This window comes from Caloenas nicobarica, chromosome 5 (genome assembly GCF_036013445.1).
Source record: "Caloenas nicobarica isolate bCalNic1 chromosome 5, bCalNic1.hap1, whole genome shotgun sequence".
In the NCBI taxonomy this organism is placed as follows: domain Eukaryota; kingdom Metazoa; phylum Chordata; class Aves; order Columbiformes; family Columbidae; genus Caloenas; species Caloenas nicobarica.
In genome coordinates, this window is record NC_088249.1 from 47,426,909 (window position 1) to 47,451,876 (window position 24,968).

The 24,968-nt window shown below is 41.6% G+C and overlaps 1 protein-coding gene across 2 annotated transcripts in view; it reads right to left on the reverse strand.

Moving 5' to 3' along the window:
- The window catches only part of LDLRAD3 (low density lipoprotein receptor class A domain containing 3), a 121,794-nt gene extending 97,586 nt beyond the window's left edge, over window positions 1–24,208 (reverse strand). The window contains exon 1 of one of the 2 annotated variants that reach the window (XM_065636856.1): window positions 24,091–24,208. In XM_065636856.1, the coding sequence (XP_065492928.1) occupies window positions 24,091–24,124 (34 nt within the window). In that variant the 5' untranslated portion in view covers window positions 24,125–24,208. The remainder of the gene's footprint in view (window positions 1–24,090) is intronic. The other variant, XM_065636855.1, reaches the window with a different exon arrangement.
- Window positions 24,209–24,968: the final 760 nt, after the last annotated feature.

Consider the following 24,968-nt stretch of genomic DNA (forward strand, 5'->3'; position numbering starts at 1 on the left):
CTAGCCTCTTCAAATGTCACGTCCTAGGTCTATTTGAAGAGATTTTGCCATTACTTTAGACTTGAGAGGTTTCTCTTATATAACAGACTGTGTGTGCTTGCCATTTTCCCATCACTCTGGTCACATGTCCTCCACTAGGCAAGCCACAAAGAGACAGTTAAGCGGAAGCAGAAGATGAAGCTCAGGAATGACAGATATATACAACAACTCATTATTTATTTCAAGTTGGAAATTTCCCATAATCACTATCAGAGACCTAGAAAATAATCACTTCAAGTGAAAAATAACAGTTTTTATAACCAACTACCTAAAACACAATTTTCTCCCATTCAAACTGAGGTTTTGATGTGCTCTAATGAAAATTATAGAGAAGATAAAGTGACTCAGTATTTGCTGCACCGATTAGATTTCTGCTGCTTTCTCTAAGCATATCAATAACAGAAAAATAAATGGCATTTGCATCTTGTCAATGCTGTAGGAAGACACAGGCAAGGATTATATTGAAGTGAGAGGCTCATTCTTTTCACAATTTAGTTTCACCTTATCTGTTCACTTATTCATTGTACCGGAAGCCCTAGCAATGATGTTTTCCCATTGTAGACGAACATATACAATGCCCCCATGCAGATAAGACGTTAACGTAGGGTGTGTAGTGTGGCAGTGCAAACTTTCTGCAAGGCACTGGTGACCAATTCTTTCCAGCAAATACTACCACAGGAAGATATTATCCACACACGCCATATATGACAAACTGCTTTCAAGCTAGCAGTGAAATCGTGTCTGTTTGCATTATATGCAATCTTGGATTTCGGTTCTTTGAACAGTTGCTGTGTTTATCAGCACAGTGAAGAGTGAAGCACAGTAAAGAGTGAAGAATACTGGAATGAAGACAGACAGAGGAAGATTAGGCAAAAGAGCAGAAAAACTGTTGATGCGTGCATGAGAAAAATGAACATTTCCCCACGAGCACTGTAGGTAACTGTTGTCAACGTCTCTGGGAAGGGCCACACATGACACAGTCCAGGATTTATGTGGTCCACTGTGTGGTCCATACTCCATTTAGTCTATGTGGTGTACCAGCTTTCATCCTTTTTCCTCCTGTCATTCATCATATTTATCTATGCTACAAAGTGTACTTTCTGTAGAAGCCAGGACAAAGACATGTCCAGATAGAGAGCGCCAAACTGGCAAATATTGGGAGGGCTGTGGAGCACACAGATGAGCTGAGGAATCACCTACAGAGTTACACAGATGGGGACCAGAGGGAACAGACAAGATCTCGGGAATTTTGTGAAAATTTTCTACAAGTCCATAATATCTCAGTAACCCAGAGAACTCAAGATCCCCAGGCAAAAGAAATGGCTTCTACGCATTCGATAATAAACTTTTATTCTCAGATTGTGTATCTACTAGGTTCCAAGGCAGGATACCTTTGTTTTCACACCAAACCCAGACTGAAACTTAGGATGCAATAAGTTCACAGATTTCCCGTTCTTTTTTTCAAAGTTCTAGGGAAGCAAGCATTATCACTTGCAGTAACACCTAAAACTGGCCATAACAGAGGTTCCTGTGAGCCATGATGAATATACTAATGAAACAGCAGTTTCAGGCTGCTGACATTAAGGGTTAATTTTGAGTCTCATTGGCCTAGTTGGCCATTCCCATAAATACCAACCCAGCAGATATAATTGCAAAGCAGGTACATTTGGCTCCAGTCACTCTGCCAATTTAGTGGCAACTAATGTCTGAAAATTGCAGGGTGTAAATTTAGCAATAGTGAGTCTCACAAATGCGCTTTTTTATTGGTAGAGACTATATTTGATTAATCAGAATTAAAAGAGATCACACTTTATGAAAGCTTATCTATTTTTTTCCCCTAATCTCGAGAAAGAAATAAGAAAAATCAAACTGTCTTGACTGGATAATGACAAAGGCAGCAGAGCTCAAACCTGTGCATTTCTGAGTTTCAACAGTCATTTCTTTCAGTTTAATGAGCAGAGAATTGCTAGTGCCAGTCAATAAGACTTATGCCAAGCAGCTATCAAATCTGGGTAAGATAAGGCAAGCAGGAAGAGATGTCTCTGGAATACAGGGAGAACCTGAACATATTTTCTCTGTAACAGACATGTTCAAATTTCTTCTACAGCCTCAAGAAATCAGCACCTAGCTAGCTCTGACTGTGGCTCTCCACTACCACTCACATACACATTTGCACCTTCCTTTCTGTCCTTCCCACACACAAGTTCAGAAGACAAGAAAAACAGTACATAATAGGTATTTTTAAGGACACTCTGGTAGGTAACATATAGTGCTAGACTGACAGCCATCACCCTCAAAATAGACCACTAGTGTAACACATATGGGCACTATCTAAGGCTTCTCCTAAACCACATAACAAAAGCATGTAACAGCAGTGACCAACCAACACAGTTCTCAGTCTCTGCATTTCCACAAGCCATCATGCCCATGCATCACTGCTGTTACGAAAACTCTAATTCTTACTTGACAGAACAATTTGCCAACCCACTTGTAGCCCATACTGGCTGCTGCTCATTTGGGTTTAGATGTTCTAAGTAAGTATCTGTGCTGGTTTGACTGGAAATTAGTTAATCTTCTTCATGCAGTTAGAAACCTTTCTTTTTCATAGCTAGCATGGTCAATATTTGGACTTAGTTTGAGAACAAGAAGATAACACCCCAGCACAGAGTTAATGTTTTTAATTGCTCTGGTGTGAGAGCCAAGGACATTCTGAGTGCTCTGCCCACAGATGTGAGGCATCAAGGAGGGGCACCACGGATGGGGCAGACCCTGACTGACATCCAGATTGATCAATAAGAGTATTCCCTCCCATTAGCATCAAGCTTTATATTTAAGGATAGTTGGGATCTTACGGTCTCTTGGGCGCTCTTTGCTCTCTCTCTCTCTCACGTTCTTCTTCCCTCTTTTTGTTGGAGCCAGGGGAGTTCAGTTCGGGACATTTAGTTCAGCATTTTGCCGTTCTGCAGAGGCCTCTGAGCCTTTCTACCTTTTTCCTTTTTTTTCTCTCTTTGGGATCAGCTATTCAGGACCAGGTGCTGTTTCCTGAGACTGCCTGCTCTGTGTGGACGGAGTTTGTGAGGACTTGCATTGACTATCTTTTATTTTATATTCTATTTTAGATAGATATATATTTACTAGTAGCATATTGGTATTTTGTTATTTTTTTAAACTGTGTTGATCTCAATCTGAGTTTTTCCCTTCCTCTTCAATTCTCTCCCCTATTTGGGGGAGACAGGGCGGAGGGGGAAGGGAGTAAGTAGGCGGCTGTCATGGTTGTATTGCTAGCTCGGGTTCAACCACAACAGTACCTATGCAGAATTACTCCAGACTTACTGAGATTTTCAGTCTCTTGGCACTGGAGCCATTGCCACACATACCCTCCCTTTAAACATACAGGCCCATATTTAAAAGAATGGGAATCTTGCTGAACATTCAACACTCATTTTTCTCCTGGGGAAACCTGAAGTGAAAACATTTGGGAGCAAAAAAACATCCTTAAGAAGGCAGCCAAGATTTTTCGTAGACTCATTTCTTTAGTTTTGATTCCCAGCTACTGCAATAATTTCTGTTTTTCTAAAAAGACAACACATTCTGTTCAGATCTCCTCTCAAAGAGTTACAGAGTCACAGCTGCCACCTTCCCAGTCAGAAAGCCCTGCAATCATCCATATGTTGAGGTTTTCTCTCTTTTCTGAATCCACTTCATTAGGATTAGAGAAGCAGACCTCACAGGTGAGGTACAAAGCTCTTTAGGGTAATAGACCCTGCTATAACTTCAGAAAATTAGTTAAACCCTTCAGAAAGAGATCACATATTGCAGACAAGATGCAAAGCAAATGGAAAAAAAATTAAAAGAGCAAAGACTTTTCTCCTACAAAAGAAGTAGGAGGGGGCTTTCATTTAACAGAATTATCTTCCCTAAATTTTCCCTTCACTTACTTCCCTTTCATTATACTTCTCAATACTGGCAAGTTACTCAAGTATATGGAGATCAGTACTTTTGCACAAAAATCACTCTTACAAAGGCAAAAATATTTGGCCAAGAAGATGAATCCTGTGCTTAGATCATTTAGACCATGAATGCAGGACCTTTTTAAATCTTGTTTTTATTATGAACAAAAAATGGCACTATCCTTCAAGATGCTTCCAAAAAAGGGTGTTCTTCTCTTTATAAACACTAATGCTTAGTGACACTGCCACAACAATTTGACAGCTATACCATCCTGTTAGCAGGAGATATTACACATTAGCAGAAGACAATAAGCCATACTGCCTAGGACACAAGATAAGCACCATCATGAGAGACAGGTGATGTCACTGGATAATATGTGGCCTTATGTATTACAGAATACATCACGCTGTTCTGTTTTCATAGAGACCTATCCAAGTGCCTCCCTGACTAACTAATTTCCAGATAGGCCTTTGCTTGCCCATATGTAAGAGGATGCTCATCACTCACTGCAACATAAAATTAAATTGCATTCAAGAACTAGAAAAACTGACATTGCCAACTTAGCCATGTTCTCCATTTCAAGTCTGGAAGAAAGCCTGTGTGCATCTCACACTGCTTCATGCAGAAGGAGACTCCTACGACCCTGGCAGCTAGCACAGAGGAAAGAGGATAGCCAACAGTGACGAGTGGCTTCCTTCAGGAACACTTCATTAATAATTTAAGTGTTAATCGCCATGTAACTGGAGTGGTTGCAGGAGAAATGAACTGTATACTTGTTCATTTTTTTGAAAGCACTTCAATTATCTTTGCTTTCTAGTTAGGCAACAGGGCTCCTCTTTTGTTCAAGGATAAGTCCATTTTAAAACAGATGTGTTAAGCCCAATTAATAAACACAATTCATTTAACTTGAAATTTTTAATCACCCAAAAAAGACTGAGTGTGATTCCTTATAGGTCGAAGTTGTCACACTCGTTTTCAGTGGGGGCCACATCAGCCTCGCTGTTGCCTTCAAAGGGCCGAATGTAATTTTAGAACTGTATAAGTGCTACTACTCCCACATTTATACAGTCCTAAAGTCACGTTTGGCCCTCTGAAGGCAACGGCGAGGCTGATGTGGCCCCAGTGAAAATGAGTGTGACACCCCTGCTACAGGTCTTCACCATCTTCCTAACCTCCTATGCATTTAATTTTCATGTACTCAAACACAACGTAGTCTATAACACTGAAAGGAAAGGCTTATGCACTCATTACTTCGCTGCTAGTTAGTATATGGATATTTCTGATTCAGGAAGTGATCACAAAAATAACATTACTTTTTACCATGTACACTTAGCCATGTTCTGTGAATTAGCTGAAAGTATAAATGGAAAACTAAGATACAGAAAATATAATGCAATGCTAAAACTTGCCCAGGACTCCAGCAGCAAAGAACTTCGTTCTTGGTAAACACAACACAGGCTGTACATGTCCTATACCATATTCATATGTTTCACACACAAAGCAGATGATGTGGCTCTGGCAGCAGCACTTAAATTATCCACTGTGGTTGCGTGTTCTTCACATTTCCAAAGAAATAAATTTAAAAGGAATACACTAAATATTGACTGCGTTATGACTGATGACTGCACAAACAAAATGAACTGAACTTAAGCGTTACCAGCACCAGTAATACTAGCTGATTCCAAGTATGAACTCAAAGGACACTTGCACGTATCTATGATACAATATCCCAAACGTAGACTTCCTTAAGCTGATGATGAAAGTTCTTTCCACTTACACAGTCACTAAGATTACTCATATGATCAACATGTCATCTATAACATGCCATATGCTGACTCCAAAGAGGAGGGGGCAAGACACAAGAAACAACTAGGAGTGGCAACGTGAGTCCTCTCAGCTAGCTGGAGGCTGTAGAGAAGATACAATCAGAAATTCAATGTCAAAGAAATGAGCGCTCTGAGGAAAATTGATTTCTTTCTTCCTCTAAAAATCTACTGCCAATGTTACAAACATCCTTCACCAGTCAGGAAGGTTCATCCCAAAGCCAGAAAGACTGTCTCACAGAGACTGTTATCAGCAAGGTAACTTGGCAGCTTCATTACTGTAATTATTTGAGTGCTCATTAAGAATTTCTCCGGTATTTCAGATAACCCTGTAAACAATATGTTTCAGGAAGGGCCAGACAATACTGACTTCTCATCGCGCTCAGACACAGCAGACTGTCATGTTATTTACAGAGACTGCCAGAGAGAGGTAACACCGCAATTTTTCCAGTATGTCAGTGTATCTTCTGTGCTTCAGAAGCACCTTATCAGCAAGAAGCACATGCTAAAAGAGATGCTTTGCGATCAAACACTTATTTAGCACAAAAAAATTTGCACATCAAGATGCAAACCACAGTAAAACTTTAAACGTATAGACATCAAAGCTTCCTTGCCCTCATGTATCCCCTGACCAGAGCACAAAACTCAGTGTGCCACTGGAAACCAAAATCCAATTACTCATTCCTCATAGACCAGCCTAAGACTCAATTCCTCCTTCTGTTGCACCAGTTTTACATTGGAGTTGCTCCTCCAAAGCTGTCTGAATCTCACTGGTGAAAAGCAGCACAGAATCAAGCATTTTGCTTGTGGAAAGTGAAGGTTTAAGCCACTGTACTCAGAACTTGAAACTACTATTTTGCCCTACTCAATTTGCTGCCTAGAAAAGTCTACACTTTTTTTTTTTCTGTGAGACATTATAGATTCAGGAAAATACTGTGAAGGTACATTATTGCTCAAGATATCTGTAGGAAACAATTATTTTGCAAATATAATAGGCTCAGGCAGGATCTCTCAGCAAAACAATTTTTTTAATAACGATATTGCAACACCAGGTGTTCTACCTAAAGGTAGGCACACATAATAGGGCAAAAAGCCCCTGCTTACATCCCCCCAAAATTCCAGCCACAATTTCCCTCCCCTGTTCCCTATTGGTTGGGTACTTCAGGGTTTACAGACTACCCGACGCCTGCCTCAGTTTACATATTTTATTCCTCTAATTCTAACAATACCCTTCCCATTATCAATCTATTTAAAATATGGATTCCTGGTACTTTGGCTACCCTTCTCCCTAATTTAACTTGTAAATACAGGTATCAGTATGCATACAGGTATCAGTATATATTCTGGGAAGAGACACTGTTTTACATTAAGGATTCATAGTCTGTCTCTTGGTCCTTCCTCCCTGCTGGGGTCAGGCGCCAGGTCCTCAGTTATGTAAAAGCAACAGTTCTTCATTAAATGTTCCTTACAATATCCTAGCTGCAATGAATTCAAGTCAAAACTCTCAGTTTTAACAACTCCTCCATGGAAAATTATTCACTCAAAGTAACAGCATCTTTTATGTCCAGTTCTTTTGCTCTTCTTCCTCCAAAGAGAGGCAAGACTGACACTGTGAACAGAACAAAGTGTAGCTGGCTAAAAAGATTAACTTCTATTTTATTTTGAAACCAATACTTTTTCAAGGAAGTTTGCTAAATGGAAACTGAAACAAGAATGGAACAGTCTTTAGGGAATCCCACAAAGCAGCTTAGCTACAGTGACATTCTTTCCAGTCCCATCATTTCAATAAAGTTAGAGATATAAGAACACCTCAAAACAAGAAGACTTTTTTTCTGACAACTGGGTTGTAAATTCATTTTTATATTCATAGTGTCAGAGACTGAAAAGGATAACGGCTCAAACATCGTGGCAAAATCAGTTAGTTCATTCAGCTGCAGGAGATGGGACATTCCAAGGAGCAGGAGATGGGACATTAGTGACAAGGTGAATTGCAATTTACATATCTACGACAAGCTAACAGCCACAAAGGCTGGCTGGCTGATACAGGAGGTGGAGGATGTGTTGAAGGGTACGTAGCTCTGACTTCTGATAGGCCAGGCATGGCACTAATGGAAAAGACCCCAGCCTGCCAAGACCCTTCAGGACTTTTTCATCTTTTGCAGTCAACCTCCAGTAACACCTGCACAACAGACCAAAGATTATGCAAGCAGGCAATCCAGAGGTCTATAAGAAGCTCACCTGCACAAGCACTTTGTGGCATGCACCCACCATCCTGAGGACCGCTCCGCCCAGCAGTCTCACCACAGGAACTGAACAAGACACCTGGGGACGCTGCACATTGCTGGATCCAAGACTATGAACCCCATCCTACACAAAGTAGAACAATAAGGATGGTGATATCTCTCTCCTTTCTTTGCTATACTTCTATTCTTTTGCTTTCCTTCTTATAAGTAACATAGTAACACAAGATTTACAGCCCCATATATGCCACAAACTTTTCATGTTTACCAGTTGAACTTCAATCACGTAAATCCTTCTGCCACCAACCTATTTGCCAATTAGGCCAAGTTGCAAAATAAAAGCCTTTTGTTTATGGACCTTAATATTGTGTATACTGTTTTCCAACCAAGGGGACCCACGAACCTGAGTCACCTCTCCCCCCACCCATACCTGCAGGCAGGAGTGGCACATAGCAGTTTAAAAAAGAGAGTGAATGCACTGAAACGTATCCATGTAAGTTCATTTAAAGAGAAGAAGAATCTGGACACACAGCCTCAAAAATGTATGCAAATAAACACATATAGAGAATTATTTTGTTACTAAGACAGAACTTAATCCACTTGGACACTATGTCTATTTAAAAAAATAAAATAAAACTAAACAACATCAACCAAACAAAACAAAAAAACACAAACAAACACAAAAACCCCAAACACATTCCCTTCTAATGCCTCCTTGGCAAACCAGACTCAGATGAAAGACATGCTCTAAGAGACTGTGTTGTTTACTTCGGATGTAGCACAGCTTTTGAGAACATTTTGCACTGACAAGCCCTGCACAGGCGTTCAACGGTTGAGATTCTGTAAGGTAAAGACAATACCTCCAATTATAAGAGAGTGATCAGAAGATACTATGATTGAAGTCCTGATGTAGTTACTTACCTTTGGGCCTTCATCCGACAAAACTGATGAAAGCTGCTTACAGCAGCCCTAGGAGCTAAACGACATAGATAAAACCACTAGTCCTTCCCTGCCTCTCATTTCTAGGTATGTAAGACTGCGATACTGTACTGCTTCCTCATTTGTATTTGTTCATATCTTACACAGAGATTATCCTATGCTAATAAAAACAAGTACCACATATTTTCCAGAACATCTATTTTAAAGTTCCCCCCTCTAGTGTCCAAACGCCTACCAGAAAAGAAATCTGCCATACTCCACCATGGGAGATTGGAGGCACTCACCCTTTTGCAGTCAGGAAACAATGGAAGGAGAACCTGCACATTTCCAAATCCTCACCTCTGATGGTACGATTTAAAGTACATTCCTCACATAAAGCAAAATATAACTATAACTGTCACCCACTCCAAAACTATGTATTCCCATTATGATGGAAAACAATCAGAAATAGCTCACACATGATTCAAAGTAGGGATATAAAAGGGACAACTGAAACAAACTTCTCAGCCAAGCTTACATGCAACAGCATCAGACAAAAGTAGCAGATCTTTAACCACTTTGAGCACCAGCAGGAAGGAAAGACAGAAATCCAGGAGAAGCTTCTCTATTTGACCAAGTAAGAGAAACAGAAGTGATACACTGTCATACATGCAGGGTGGAGCCCTCCAACTCCAGTCTGTCTTTGGTCCAGCCTTTCTTGGACATGCTGCTGACGCAAAAAGAAATCTACAACCCCATCTAATGCTGTTTGCCTCATTATTTTTGTAGAGCACCTCCAGTTTTATTCTGGCCCTGGGACAAAGCATCCATGCAAGAAGAGTGAAAAGGTATGTGGAAAACTCCGCCAATGAAACGTTGGCAAAATCAGTGAAGCGGAACTGACAGGGGAAACATACCATTTCCTACTGTCCTACTTACCAAATCAATCAGAAATCAGCTCCAGCAATTAAGAGATAACTGAGCACTTACAGGCACTTATGAAACTAATGAAACTGAGGTGGGTAAGTGGTATCTCCATTTAAAGTAAAGCACAGAGCAAGGCAGAAGGCAAACAATTTCCCTCCTGTTATGCGCTGCCAAGGATCACTGTTATCTCTAGGATGATATCTTAATTCTATTTGTACATGATCACACATGACCTTGATTTGTAGCCCACTCTACCCATGCATAAAATATTCCCACTTCATAGAGGCACAGCGCGTGTTCCATGTACAAAATTCAATAATTTCAGTAGCCATATCTTACTACATTTTCAAAGGGAAAAACAAAACAAAACAAAAAAAATAAAACAATAAAGGCTGTGTTCAAAGTAAAGGGCAGCAAAATGAGAGTCAGGGAAAAATCACTTTAAAATATGATCTACAACATACGTTCAGTGGCAGAATTCACCCAAGAAAGCAAAGAAGGTCTTCAAGACCTACTATTTCAAGATACCTTAAGTCTGCACATAGCATGTCTTTAAGCCAGCCAATATAACCAACGCAAATAAATTCAACCAGCTCAGTAGAAAGCTGAAGCACTCAGATTTAAAACACACTTGCTAGCCACTAAAGCATGCCAATAATACCATCCAGGCACAGTGCCTATCACTAACACATAAAAGCAACGTAGGAGAGAGAACGCTGTCTACTCCTACCATACTTCACACCCAAGCTTTCCACTGATGCCATTATCTATTTGTACTATTAATAACCAAAGAGACACAGGAGGTCATGAGCATTCACTGCATATTTTGTTATCTATCCCGCCCCTTCTCAATTCTTCATCAAGATTATCAAGTGTACAGCCCTACGTACTATGTGCACTTAAACGTAAGTTTCTCACACTCCTAGAGCTTTCAACAGCAGTTGCCAGAGTTGAGGCAGACACAGACTCAGCTTTACAAACTGGCAGCCACATGTCATCCAACTGGCATTAAACACCACAATGCCGCGTTAAACAACACAATGGTTTAATGCTAGAGTGCTGACTCAGCCTGCTCCCTGACAGGAATGTTGGCAATATAAGCTTCAGGAGGTGGAAGATTAATGCCAGTACTTGCAACATAGTTCAGCGTTACAGACAGGATCCCCTTCAGGAAAGAACAGCTTTCTGGGTAGAATTTGAGAAGACTGGAGACAGGGTTCAGCCATGCCACACATGTCTATATTATCACATTACTCCGCTTCCCTTGGCTTCAGTTTCCCGTATCTGTTGACGATTACTAATGCTCTCCTATTCCATAGGAATGCTGCAAGCATCCATAACTTATGTTTCCATGCTGTTCAGATGCTGAGGAGGTGAGTACCTGAAGATATATACACTGATGAGTAGCTTTCCAAATATATAAACTGCTTTTTAAGATGCATCATAAAAAATGCCATGTATTAATACTAAAGCCCACAGGTGTATCTTGAATAATTTATTCCTCAGTAGTAAACAGGCAAAGTCATAACCAAATGAGAAGGTATGCAACTAATACCCTGTCTAGGGATTCTGATTAAAATACAGGTAGGCCCACCCCATAACAGCTGAAACTCCTACTTCCCAGCTCAACTACCAAACAGACTCAGTTCACACAGTGACTCTATAGCGATCCCCTGGGCCTAGAAAATTCAAGTCAGTTTAAATACAGAAATTAACTGTCCTCTTACTTACACTCATGAGGGCTCAGTAAGAACTGCTGGTAGGTCTTAATTTTTTGTTTTCCTCTGGAATATATACATACCTACCCCTCACTTTTGTTTAATGCTGGGGCGTGACTTGAAGAAGGACAATGGAACAACTTGGGAAGCTTGTTTAAAAACAGATTATGAATCCGTACATTTCAAGGTATCCAAAATGACTTTGCCCTGGAAACATGCAATGACTAACTCTTGGTACAGCTGCTTACACCTCGGGTTTAATTTTGACAGTTGAGCTCACTTAAACTGTTCTCTAACCAAATCATTTACTACAGCATTTCAATAACTCATTTTTTCCAAAACAAAAGGCCAACACAGTCCTTCCAAACTGAAGTAAACACCACTGGAATATTAACTAAATCTATGCCAAGTTAGTTTTCTTGTAGCTTGGAAGGCTTGTGTTCCCAAACACCCTTGTGTTCCCATCCTACTGGCAAAGGCGGAAAGAGTGCCCTGTTTCCCAAAGTCACTGCCCCTTTGTGATATCCCATATCAGACATGCTTCCCATTCCAAACAGAGATAACCACCAGGTATTCTAGAAGTCCAAGTCGTGTGGCTTTAATTTTAACAGGATCTGACAGGTCTTACACAGGTGTCTTCAATACAGGCCAAAAGGAAGTTACATTGATCACTTCTTAAATGGGAAAGTCTGTTCGCAAAAGTGGGCTGCCTAATTCTGCAACAGTTGATGAGCAAACAAATGGAGCACGAACAGTGCAGGAAAAAAATTAACTAAACTGTGCTTTGCAGGTTGAACACAGTTTCCCCATGAAACTTTTTATAAAGGAGTAGTGGCAGTCAGCAGGCCAGCAACTCTGGATTCAACTTCAGTCAGGACAAGAATATCCTGCCAGTGATCAGAACTGCTTTTTGTATTTTCAGATTTCATTTGACTCAACTAACTGGCCATTAAGCTCCAATAAGTTGGACATTTATCTGCAGTTAACACAAGAAATAGGAAAGTAAGCAGCCTGAGGCTACCCCAAAGACTGTTAACCAAATAGCAAGGCAGAGCTCCATTACAACAATTCATTAGAAAACCTATATAGTCCACCAGCAGATTTTCTAATGGGATCCATTAGAAATTTTAAGGATAGTCAAACTGATGAGACATCAAGTCTAACTCACATAGAAGTCATTAACAGAGAGTCTTTACCTTTGACAGCTTGAAAGATATCAAAGCTACTGCAGGAAGACACACTGGGCATTTCTGCTGTAACAAGTATGCATAGTTTTGCATAAGAACCGTAAAAACTTCCTATACTATATTAAAAAAAAGTGAGACTGATGAAAAGGTATAGCTGTGCAAACGAATGTCATCTAGTACCTGCTGCTTTTAGGTGGACTCTGTTGATGTAACTAAGAGACACACACTTTTATATTCTACCTCAAAAGAGTCTACATCCAGGAACTCTGAATCAGGAGTTCTCCATGAAATGACTACAAATATCTCACTTGTTGAAAAGGACAGGCATTTCAAAAACAAAATCACTTTAAGTTGCAGTGCAAATACAAAATTATGCTGTAAAACATTTTGTTTCTACATTTTATGAAAAATGGAAGGAGGAAGAAAAATGTCTATTACGTTCTTACGCATGATGGACAAATAATTCAAGTATGAAATAAGGTCACTGAAACTATTCTGGACTCCTTTTTGGGAGAGAAAGGTTGCAATGAAATAAACATTTCAGAAAAGCGTGATGCTGTCACCAATCCTTACAGGGGAAAAAAAAAAAAAAAAAGCTGACAACACTACTTCAAACTTGCAATTTAGAAGTGGGAGATTTTTAGGGTACAACTGGTACTGTATATTTGTATTGTCTACAAATACTCTTAGAAACTCTACTATCAACCGCCTTTTTATCTCCCTGGTAGTCTGTTAATGTTCTAGTCAAATCAACTCGATCTTTAGTCAAAAGTACACTACCGGTTTGTTCATTACACATAGTGGCTCTGTTTTCAGACAAGTGAAAAAGAATTGGCTGCTGAAACTCATATACTGCTTGCAGACCTGTGAGGAAGCCCTCCATCTGATGATAAAAGGACAAATGTTTGTGGTTTGTTTTAGAGCTGAACTATTAATAGTTAGGGCTTCATTTTTCTCTTACCTTCACACTTGCTGATATTCAAAGACAGTATATTCACAAGGCAGAAAATGCCTAACAATTGGATGTAGATCTCACCTTCAAAGATAGGGCTAGCAAACAAAAATTTCTTAAAAGAATGTAAATCAGAATTCTAATAGGACTTGATTTAATAAAGGGCAAGAACCTTGGTTACACAGTAAAGTGAATGATCTGTTCATTTAAAAGTTCACAATATGGTGGGGTTTTGTTGTTTAGTTTGGTTTTGCATGTGTGTGTTGTTTTTTTGGTGTAACTCCATATAGGCTTGTATTTTGATCAGCATCAGGCATTTGAAGTTCAGCCAGCACTTTATTAAGACATGAGACTAACATCAGCCACATGGTTTTTTTGGTCCCTCTCCACCTTCTTTCCACCTTTCAAAAGCCTTTCTTAAAATAGAAAAAAAACAAAAAGAGCCTTTTTTGAGTTTGACTAGACATCAATCACCACACACTGTTGTTGCTTGTTAGCCAATTTTGAATTATGCCTAATTAGTTTAATGACTTAGTCTTTTAAAACTGCTTGAGCAGTAAGTGCAGTTCTTCCAGACTCCAGGATTTCACAATCGCAGTTTGCATTCTGCCAGCCTGAGCAGATATTGATCTCAGCATCTGTATTGTGTCTTTCCAGCTACCCCAAAAAGCAAAGCTGTAGACCGTTTTACAGTATGCCAAGTTCAAGATAAGACATGTTTCTTGTTCTGATGATGGAAGATTTAGTCTCCCATCCCCAAGACCACCCATCTAAGACAAATATCAGAGCCCCAAACAGTTCTGGGAGACGCTCATTCTCAAGACAAAATACATGCACTTCTGGTTACAGCTAGACTATGTATGTTCTAGTAGTGTGCAGTTCCACATAGTTCTTAAGATTGCATAGTTTTGGCCCTAGCCACAAGAGCAACTTGTGCCACTGTCAGGAGACTGGTTAGCAAGTTAGGAGTTATTTTTGCCTTTGAAGTTCATTGACTGCAACGTGTATTTTTGGAGGTCATAAGAGCTGACTCTCAGTTTATCCGTTCATGAAGAACTGATGTGCTTTGGCAGGCACAGCAAAGTAGAATTACTCCCCATATTAAACAACACGAGCAACTGCTCTTGCATATTTTATATCAGCCTCTCTTAACAGTGCCCATATTCACAAATTATTTAGCCATTTACACATGCATGCCTTTCATTGTGTGTCAAGTAAATATTAACTGTACTTCATAAATGATCCATGAACAACTGAGTAATTTACTCAAGATGCACAATTGATTTGTAAAACTGTACCAAGAACCTAGGGAGAACAAGTCCCATGCAGTCTGCCCTATCCAAAAACCACCTTCCAAACTCAGCTACAGCAGAAATTCCACACAGCCCCATCCTGGGCCTTAACACACAGCACAGCTAAGCAATGGATAGGGGGAATGACAGGGAGAAGAAGAGCAAGTCCAGCAGCACAGAATCATCCTATGCAAAATTTCCTATATAAGTCATTTCATATTGCATTGAATGTAAGATCCAAATCAAGAAGAAAGATGAAGCGGATAAACTACAGGAAAGGCACTCTCACTACAGAAAGGTAATTGGATTGTGAGGATATAATTGTCTGTTATTTTCTGCTAGGGCTCTCTCTTCAGGAGGCACCCAGCTCAAGCTGCTCTACACTGTACCTTGCAAATAAATCATTTCTTTTAGAAGAATTTCTGGAATCCATGCCTGAGTCTCTGCTGCTGGAAACATAGGGAAAAGAAACTTCCTTAACAGTCTGGCACCCCAGATGGAACCCTAGGCCACCACGTTCCGAGTCTCTCATCTTCAGACATCCAACTGCCAGTTCACCTAAACTTCCGTAACACCTTCTGTAGCTATGTGTGGGCAATGACCATGTTCCCTGCAAAGCAACCACTAGCTAGCAGGTTCAATACAGTCCTGCACAACAGATTACCTGTGAAGAACACTGGACAAGCAACAGTATTACAAGTTGGCAACTCTTGCCCTGTCTTATAAAAGGGGGAAAGAAATGCAACTTGCCAAATACATGGATTTTTATCATGACATGTTTGTGTGTCTATATCATGTTTCACAGGTTTCTAAACCTAAAACTCCTCTGTTTGAAGAATCTTAATGGCGTTACTGTAACAACAACAAAAAGAAGATAAAGGAAAAATAGGAATACTTGAGAAAAAAAATCATCAAGAAAAATCTACTTATCTTGCATCCAGCTCCGACTAGCAAAACAGAATATTTCTTCAAGGCAAAGAGCTATTTTGAACTGTAGAAAAATACGCCTGTTATTTGTAGCATATAGCTCTTGACTAAAATTAGGGTAGCACTAACAGCATAAAAGAAAGATGGGAAGAAAGAGTTCATGTCAAAAAAAACCTGATTAAGCAGGTAAAAAGGAAGCGAGTACAGTGAGGAAAGAAACAGATCTTGCCCAAAGTCATACTGCTGATCATTAATACAACCTGGAGTAGATCCTGCAGCACTAAGACTCTGAAGAGGTCCAACCAGCAGTGTACAAGTCTTCAGCTGATACAGATACGGCTGCCAACTGCATTCTGTCTGGAGCTCTGTCATCTGACTTGTCAACAATTTAAGTGATAAATTCAGGCAAAACATATAAAACAAGAGAAAGGACTCCAAGGATTGAAGGAACTTGAGCACAAAGTTATACTTCGTAGCCAGAATTTACATCTTAATGTTTAATGGGACCACAATCTACTTGCTGCAGTAATATTACTGCATTTTATCAAAACCAGAGATAAAATCCCACAGGAAAACGTTACTTAAAAATGAGCTTTCCATCCAACAAACTCAGCTGTTTCAATATAGACTGACATAGGCTACCTCATCTGATGTAACTGGTTCCCATCCGAAATCTTTTATTAAAGAGCCCCAAACCAGAAATCTTCCCCAACACGTTTCCCCAGAGCCATCTGGAATAATAAACTGTCTAAGCAAATGAAAAGTAACATCCCAACACCAGAGGCACATAGCAAGGTGTGGCACTTGGGGATTTTAATTTAAAAGAAAAAAACAACTCAGGATCTCAACCAAAGAAAATATAATAATAATTACAATAACAACAACAACAGAAAGACCAATACAAAATATAGCACTAAAACCAGCAAAATTGTCCTTTTGGTCCTATAGAAACAAACTATTTCATAACACAACAGCACCCTTCAACCATATTCAACTTATACACCTGCCAACCTTTAATAAATTAAGCCTCACAGGCTGCCCGAGAGATACGAAATCCATTTTAAAACTGAAACCTCCTGGCTAAGAGGACACAGTATCAGGACCTCCCCAGATCTGCTATGAGTTCATCAACCCCTAATCCCAAATGATCCCATACAGCAGGTTAAAAGCTCATTCTTACAGCGCATAGATAATTTGAGTTTCACAGCCATACCACCTTCCACTCATTACCTCAGCTCACTGTTCACTGTGACATGGCAACTTACACAACTGTTTACTCATACACAAAATACAGCAGGTATTGTTGTTATGTTGTAATTGTGCCCAAATTTACAGCTGTTCAGGCCATGGCAGGAAGAAGGCCTAAGGATCACAGAGAAGAAAGTTCCCACCAGCCACCCTCCCACAAATTGCTTCCATTTTTATTTTGTTCATCTGGGCCCTTTTGATTACCCACGACATGATTCTTCAGTCTTTCAACACATTTCTCACACTAACAGGAAGTAAGTATTATTTCTACCAAACTTTCAAAGAGGACATATTTGTATAAGCTGCAGCTAAATTAGGTATCCGATTCCACTAGTTCCTTTGCAATCAAGATGTGGACATCTGTGCAAGTAGCTGAGAACAAGTATGAGCAGATACCAACAGCTCCATTTAGAAATTTCCTCACTGCCTCAGCATTTCCCACGTGCAAATTAAAAAACAAACACACACCAATTAGCATTACACCACCTTCTCCCTTAGAAGGACTTTTCTATCCTGATAGCCAGCACTGCATGCAATATAAGGCTGGCTTAAGCTACCTTTTTAATCAGACAGTTTTACAAGCACAAGAGGCTGCATGAAAAAAAACCACTCAAATATGCAATCAAGTTACTGCAGTTTAGCAAGTTTCTACATGTCAAATAAGCAACTATCTGGATACACATCAGTCCACAATAAATGCATACCTCTATTGATCATATAAGTTTTAAGTTTCATTATCAGAACTTGCTTTCTGCAAGGGTGTTTGCCAAGTTTTTTTCTTTTTCTTGAGCTATTTGTTTGAATTTTCCTCTTTTTTTTTTAAACACATATGAGCTCCCCCTCAAAAATAAATTCATGATAAACTGATTATACTAATGGCTGACTATACAGTTACCTCCAGCCATGAGCTACTTACATTCCAGGCATAGGGCAGTCTGTCATTCCTTGTTTCTCTTTAGAGATACCTTAAAATACATCATTAAAACTGGTTTCACTTGAAATATTCCACTTCACATCTTAGCATATCCTGTTATGAGATCTTGCCAGAGTAGTTTTCCTTTAATACTTGAAAGACAAAACTGCCCAAAACCAACAACTATTGAGACACAAGATCTTTCTCTTTCCTCATCTTCAAAACCTACCCGCTGCTAATGAAACCATTTTCAAGTTCAAACCCTGAAAACACCAGTTTAAATACTTATCACAGAGTGCCTTCTACTAAAGGTAGGCCATCCATAGCTTCGTTTAGCAGCAGGTAAGACAACAGAACACTGACAGCCTACAAGGCTTCCAACCAATTCATAAAACTCATCATTAGCTTCCACAACAGACAAGAAACTAAAATGGAGAGCACTTCTATCATCACAGTGGATCTCACACTACAGATTTTTCAGGTCTGTTCCATTACTGCTTACACAGACAGAAAGAGCAACCACAGAACAGGATACATCACAGAAACTATTCTGGTAAGATTTACCTGTTTGGAGAAACAAACTTAAATTAAAAAAAACCCAAAAAACAAAACACCACAACCAAAACCACACACACACCCCCACACAACACAAAACAAAACAACTAACACGACACAAACTAAGTCTGTCCACAGATGAATAAATTGATTTTGTATTAGGCCTTCCTACACTACTGCCCTGACAGAGAGATGCTTGAACCTAAGCTCATTTCATCATTGCTGCCTAAAAAACCATCATCTCCCTGTTACAGTGTGCCAGATTTACAGCAAAGGGAGCCATTTTATTCCTCACTTGGTAGATAATCAGCATACAAAGGGAGGTAGGATGCAGTTTACTGTTGTCACAATAAACATATTATAGTACCACCAGGAAATTTTTTCATCCAAAGTATGGGGCTTGCTAGTTTCTCAGTGTATTAGGCACTGCAGACTGTAAGTTTATAACATTTTATTTCACGTTTGTACAAAAGGTGCATTTTTACTACCTATTTTATAGTTACCAATCTCCACTTGCAAGGAGCTATTGAAGGAGGAATATTGTTTTCACAGCTGTGGATCTGAGGCCTCATCCAGTGAGAGGGCACTGAGGGACATCCAGCTATCAGACCTTGAATGTAAAACAAAACCTCCTTGCACTAATTGCAGAATGCAAAGTGGTTAAAAATTAAGCTGAGGGAGAAGGTAAGACAGCCGAGAAATCATACCTTAAATGGAAATAAATAAATAAGGGGAGAGGCTCATTAGAATTGGAGTAGTGAGAGAGGTAAACTGAGGCAGGACATCCTGGAAGCGTCGGATAGGCTGTGAACCCTGTAGTACCCAACCAATGGGAAACCAGGGAGGGAATTTATGGCCAGGATTAGAGGAATATAAGCAAGGGCTTTTTGCCCTGTTCAGTGTACCTACCATTAGGTAGAACATTAGGTAGGCTTTGCAAAATCGTTAATAAAATATGCTTTGCTGAGAGATCCTGCCTGAGCCTATTATAAGCAAGATAATAGTTTCTTTGAGATTTGGGGGCTCGTCCAGGAGGCAAAGTTGTCATTTTGGGGGTCTCTATCGCCAAAGGACGGAAAGGCATACCCCCTTGATTTCCATAGTTCTGCGGATTGTCGGTGGGGACTATAGGAGGGACCAAGAGAAACCGTGAGGCTGTCACAACATGTGACTGCAAAACTGCAATCATGCTTTCACCCTCACAGCCCTTGGCAACTGCAGGCTACTGTTGTGGCTAAGTTATCCCAAGTGAGATGGGACAGCTGGAAGCTCCTGAGCCCTGCAACTCCCCTCACCCAAGAAGCAACAGGAACCTATGGAAATCTAGCCAAGGATACATGCCTTTCCCTGACAATATTCAAAATCCCTGAACTTTACATGAAACCCACAAAATCGTTATCTTTTTACTTCAGTCCCTGCATCAAAAATGTACTTGCAAGAGTAAAATCTGATAACAGTCTCAAACATGAAACATCCAATAACCAGAAACTGACCTGCGAGAACCTGTCTGTGGGCGCTGGCTCCTGTGAGAAATCCCATTCTCCCCAGCATGGATATGGAGCTTTGCACTAAGGTTAGTACTTCCTGGCTGCTTTCATCATGACCACTGGCAGACTTAAGTCTTCAACAAATATCCAATGCTTGTTGTGTATCACCTATTTCTCCTGTTACTTTGCCAAGTTGGAAGTTTCTTTACTTGCCAAAGCTATTACAAGAATCCTTGTCCATCTCTAACACACTGACATGCCATACAAGCCTTGTGTACTCAGAGAGAGAAAAAACGCTGGTTACGGTAGACCCAGTTTAGGAGTTTGTAGGATTGTATCAAAATACAAAATAGATCTACTGGATACACAGGACAGGTACGAGTCTCAAAGCAGAGACTGGTTTTCTTGCTTCCTCTACTTACACTGCAGCAGAGCAGAAAGTATTCAGCAGTAGTCTTCCCATGCAGTACACAGAGGTTTTCAGCAAATATATTCTACTAAAAGCAATACTTCTGAATGGCAATACCACTGAAGACCCATGTAAGGAAACAACAGGTATTTCCTTAGTAGCACGTGGAAGTCTTAAGCTAGTGGACATTACACAATGCAGATTAATGTGGTAACATTACTCTTCAAGCAGCTCCTACCCCGTCTTGATTTTGGAGATATTCTGTTCTAAGCTTTTGAGATGTAGTTGCAAATTGCAATGAAAGCATTTTTGTGGCCCTGCATGTTTATGCTGTCTGTGGAACAGGGTCCTGATTCCAACAATATTAGACCAAAAGACTTGAGGAACCAAGACACAGAAGCCTCCCCTTAATACAGAGCAAGTTGAGTATATTTTAAGAGATGTGACATCTACATTATGTATTTGACTTACACATCAGAAAGATTCTTACACTGAACTGTGACATCTTGGGGACTCTACTCAGGAATTCCAGCTGTGCACTGCATTCTGACTCTCCAGCCAGTTGAAGACTGATACTTTTAAGACCTACTTCACACCTAAAAAAGAAAAGCTTGTATTTGTCAGAAAAAAAAGTAATCTTTTTCCACTCACTTTGTAATCATACTTTTTAAAAGCAGTTCATTTACCTAAATATTTGTGACTCCTGTCATAATTTCTCTCCTTAATGGATGATACAGGTTGAAGAAAAAATTACATAAAACTGTGTTCAACATGTATTCAGTAGAATTAGGTTTTTTGGGAAAAAAAAAAAATGTCTTGAAGATACAGCACAGTGGTGGTCAGGATTATAAAGAGTTCATTTTTCGATTAGAGACTGTTTACATTTTGTTGGTTTATTCTGCTATAATGTACTTGCAATTCTCTGAAGCAATCCTTTCCTAAACTCACTGTAACTGTGTATAGCTCAGAAGAAGAAAAATATATATATTTGTATATATATGCTCTCTCTCTCTCTATATATATATAAGAAGATAAACATAAATGTCTGTTTTCTAGCTAAGAAAATTGATTCTACATTACTTATCCTGATGATGTTGTTACAGTCTACGCTGGTAACTGGTATCCTTGCAGGACCCAACCTATATCCAAGAACTCCCAGGCTGACACTGAGCCAAAGCAAAGCGCTGGGAACTGGGTCAAATCATGGCACACACAGAACAACAGGAGGGGGATCAGAGCTGGGCACAATCTGCTTCTACTGGCAAGAGTACAGACAGATGAAAGAGACTGGGTGTGCATGTGTGTGCACATGCCTGAGAGCTTGATGAGACTTGAAATGAGGCGGAGACTGGAAAAAGAAAGCAAGGGGACTGGGGAGCTCCCGTGCAGGGAACAGAATTTAAAGTTTCAGATCAACAGTCTTTCTGATCAATTATCAGTTGCAATTACAAACTGAAATTAAACCAGCCTGGTATAAGTTCACATTATATACCATAACAAAATTAAACCTTTCCCATGCAGGCACCCTTTCAGGATCAAAAGCATATTAAGAATAAAGATGCAAATGAAAGATCAAACTTTTCTTTGCAAATCTTCGCTCATACAATCCAAGTCAACAGTTACTTCTGCAGACTAAAGAACTGTTCAGACAGAGACACTATATAGTGTTTATTGTCTGTTAACTGAAATTGATCCCCATGGTTTCAAGGTTTTCCATCTGTACCCAAAAATGGTTCAACAGGAAAAAAAATATTTTCAGGAGTTATCAGAACTAAAATTCAAAACAGAGTGAAGGCCACGCAGAAACAAATTCTCCCTGTGGGAAGCTTGGCAGGTATGCCAAAATATCCAGAGGAAGCAACATTCAGAACCAAATCCCTAAAGACTGCATACTTTATTCTTAAAAACAGAACACATTAAAAAAAAGTTTCAGAAAGCTCTTTGAATCTGCCCCAAAGTAAGCCATAGCCTCTGGTTAAATAACTGCAGAGTAACTATTGAGCAAGTTTGCACCTGAAAAGCTGAAGTACTAACTTCCCTATAAGAGACAGGTCTTGTTGGTCACTACCCCCAGTCCAAGACGGAACAGGAACATGGGATGTGGGTGACTGGGAAATCTTCCTATGTAAAGATCAGTATCTTGTAGCATGGAACCCTCCATGTTAGTCTAAGGGTAATATTACAAGCAAATATATTCAACACATGGCAATATATACCTTGCTATGAATAATTAGGTGAAATTTTGGCAACATTACTGTAGTAAAATGGAAATTTATAAGGAAGAAGGTAACACAATGCAGATAAACAAACCTGAGCTTTGCCTGAGGCATTCCGAAAAAGGAACCACTGAAATAGTTTTGCAAAACACCCACAAACCTACACAAGACTTAAAAAATGTTACAGATGAAGTCTGCAGTTAACAGTGCAAGTCCTATTACAGTTCTCCTCCTCCTTCCTACCCATCTACATCAAACTCAACCCAAACTTTTATTTATCATGGAAGCTGTGAAACGTATCAGTTCTTCATGACAACAAATACTCTTCAAAAAAAATTTAACTTCATAATCTGAGTTTTACCCACTGTGTGTCATCACTTCATCGCCAAGGTGCGATTCAGGAACACACACAGCAGCATGCAGGCAAGCTACTTATGCTGTCTGGAAAAGCACCTGCTAAGATCATGTTGCAGAAATAATTCATGCTTGCAGCAAAGCCGCACAGAACATCATCAGCTCGCCGACTTTGACAGATACATGTCGATCGTGGAGGAGGGAGGAAATAACTTATACAAAATTGAGTATTAACAAAAAGTAGGAAATCCTACTTCAACACTCCAACCCAGGCAGGGCCTCAGCGCTTCACTTGGTGCGCGGACCCTGGCGCTGCGCCGGCCAGGGCCCGCCGCGGTCCCGCCAGCCCGGCCCGTCTGTCGAGCGGCGGAGGGTCCGCTGCATGCGCGACGGCCTCCTCCGCCTCGGAAAGCCTCGGAAGGAAGGCCCGGGTCGGCCTGACCCAGCCTGTACCACCGGGGCCGCGGCCCTTTTGGCCCGGCGGTGCCTTCGACGCCCCGATCGGCCCTGGGACGCCCGACCCCAGCGGCCGCTCCAGAACCTTCCCGCCCGTCCCGGCCCCGCCACCACTCCGGGCTCGACGCTCACGCCGACCTCCCACACCCTACAGTAGCGGCGGCAGGGGCGTCGGGACCGCCCTGAGGGGAGAGAGGGAGGGGAGGCCGACGTGTGCACACCCCCGCCATGGGTATCACCGCCCGGCCCGGCCCACCCAGCGAGCCGTGGGGGCAGGCGATCCCCCGCGCCCGGCCCGCCAAGGGGAGGGGAGAGGAGCTATGGGGATGGGAGGGGAGGACGGCGGCGTTCCCAGCCCGGCCCGCAACGAGACGCCGAGGAGAGGCGGAGGGAGGCCCTGGCGCCCTCCCCCGCCGAGCGGAGCACGCCCCCTCGCTCCCGGGCAGCGCCCCGGGACGCCGCCACTGCCCGCACTCACCCGCCGAACCCAGGAGTAGCCACAGCAGCCACATGGCCCCAGCACTGGCCGCTCCGCAAACTTTGGGGCTACTCCGCCAGTCCTGCCCCGATGGAGTCTGCGGCCGCTGGCGGCGGGGCGGAGGGAAGCGGGGGAGGGCCAGAGGGCGGTGCCGCCACTGCCCCGCCCCGCCCCGCTGGACGGTCGGGCCTACCGGCTGCCACCGCCCCGGCCCCCCGGCCTGCCGGCAGGTCACCGCACCCCCGCCGGGGCGGGGCCTGGGCTCGGGGCGCCGCTGAGGGGCCGGCGAGGGGCCACGCCCCGGGCCTGAGAGTCGGCCGGGAAGTCTGGCGGGCAAAACCCAGCCAGGACCCCCGGTGAATGGGGCGTTGCCGGCAGCCAGCCCCGCAGGGTCATCCCTCTCTCCCAGTCAGGAGAGCGGGCAGCGCAGTTCGGGTCGTCGCCAAGCACGACAGCCCTGCAGGCCGCGCCGGTGACCCGGCCTTTTGCTCCATGGCTGCCATCTGCAGTGCTCGCAGATCACACGGTTCTGTTTCGGCCTGGCTGGTGGCACTGGGATGTTGTTGCTGGCAACGACCAGTGAGCTGCTCGTGGTGCATCGCAACAGCACACTGAGAACTGCTTCATCTTTCTTAAAACTGTTGTGCATTAGACACCTACAGCCAGTTTTGAGGACCATGGAGGGTTGTGTTGGCATTAGCGTGTCATGCACTAAACGCCCCACTTGCCGTGTAGCAGCAGGCAGGAGCACTTTAGTGATGCCTGGAAGAGTTTAGGTCAGAGCTGCACCCCTGCAGACAGCCTATATCTTTGTGAGGCACATAAATGCTCACTCTGCCCTTTCTGAAATAAGGAAGGGGTATGGTGCTCTGAAAAAG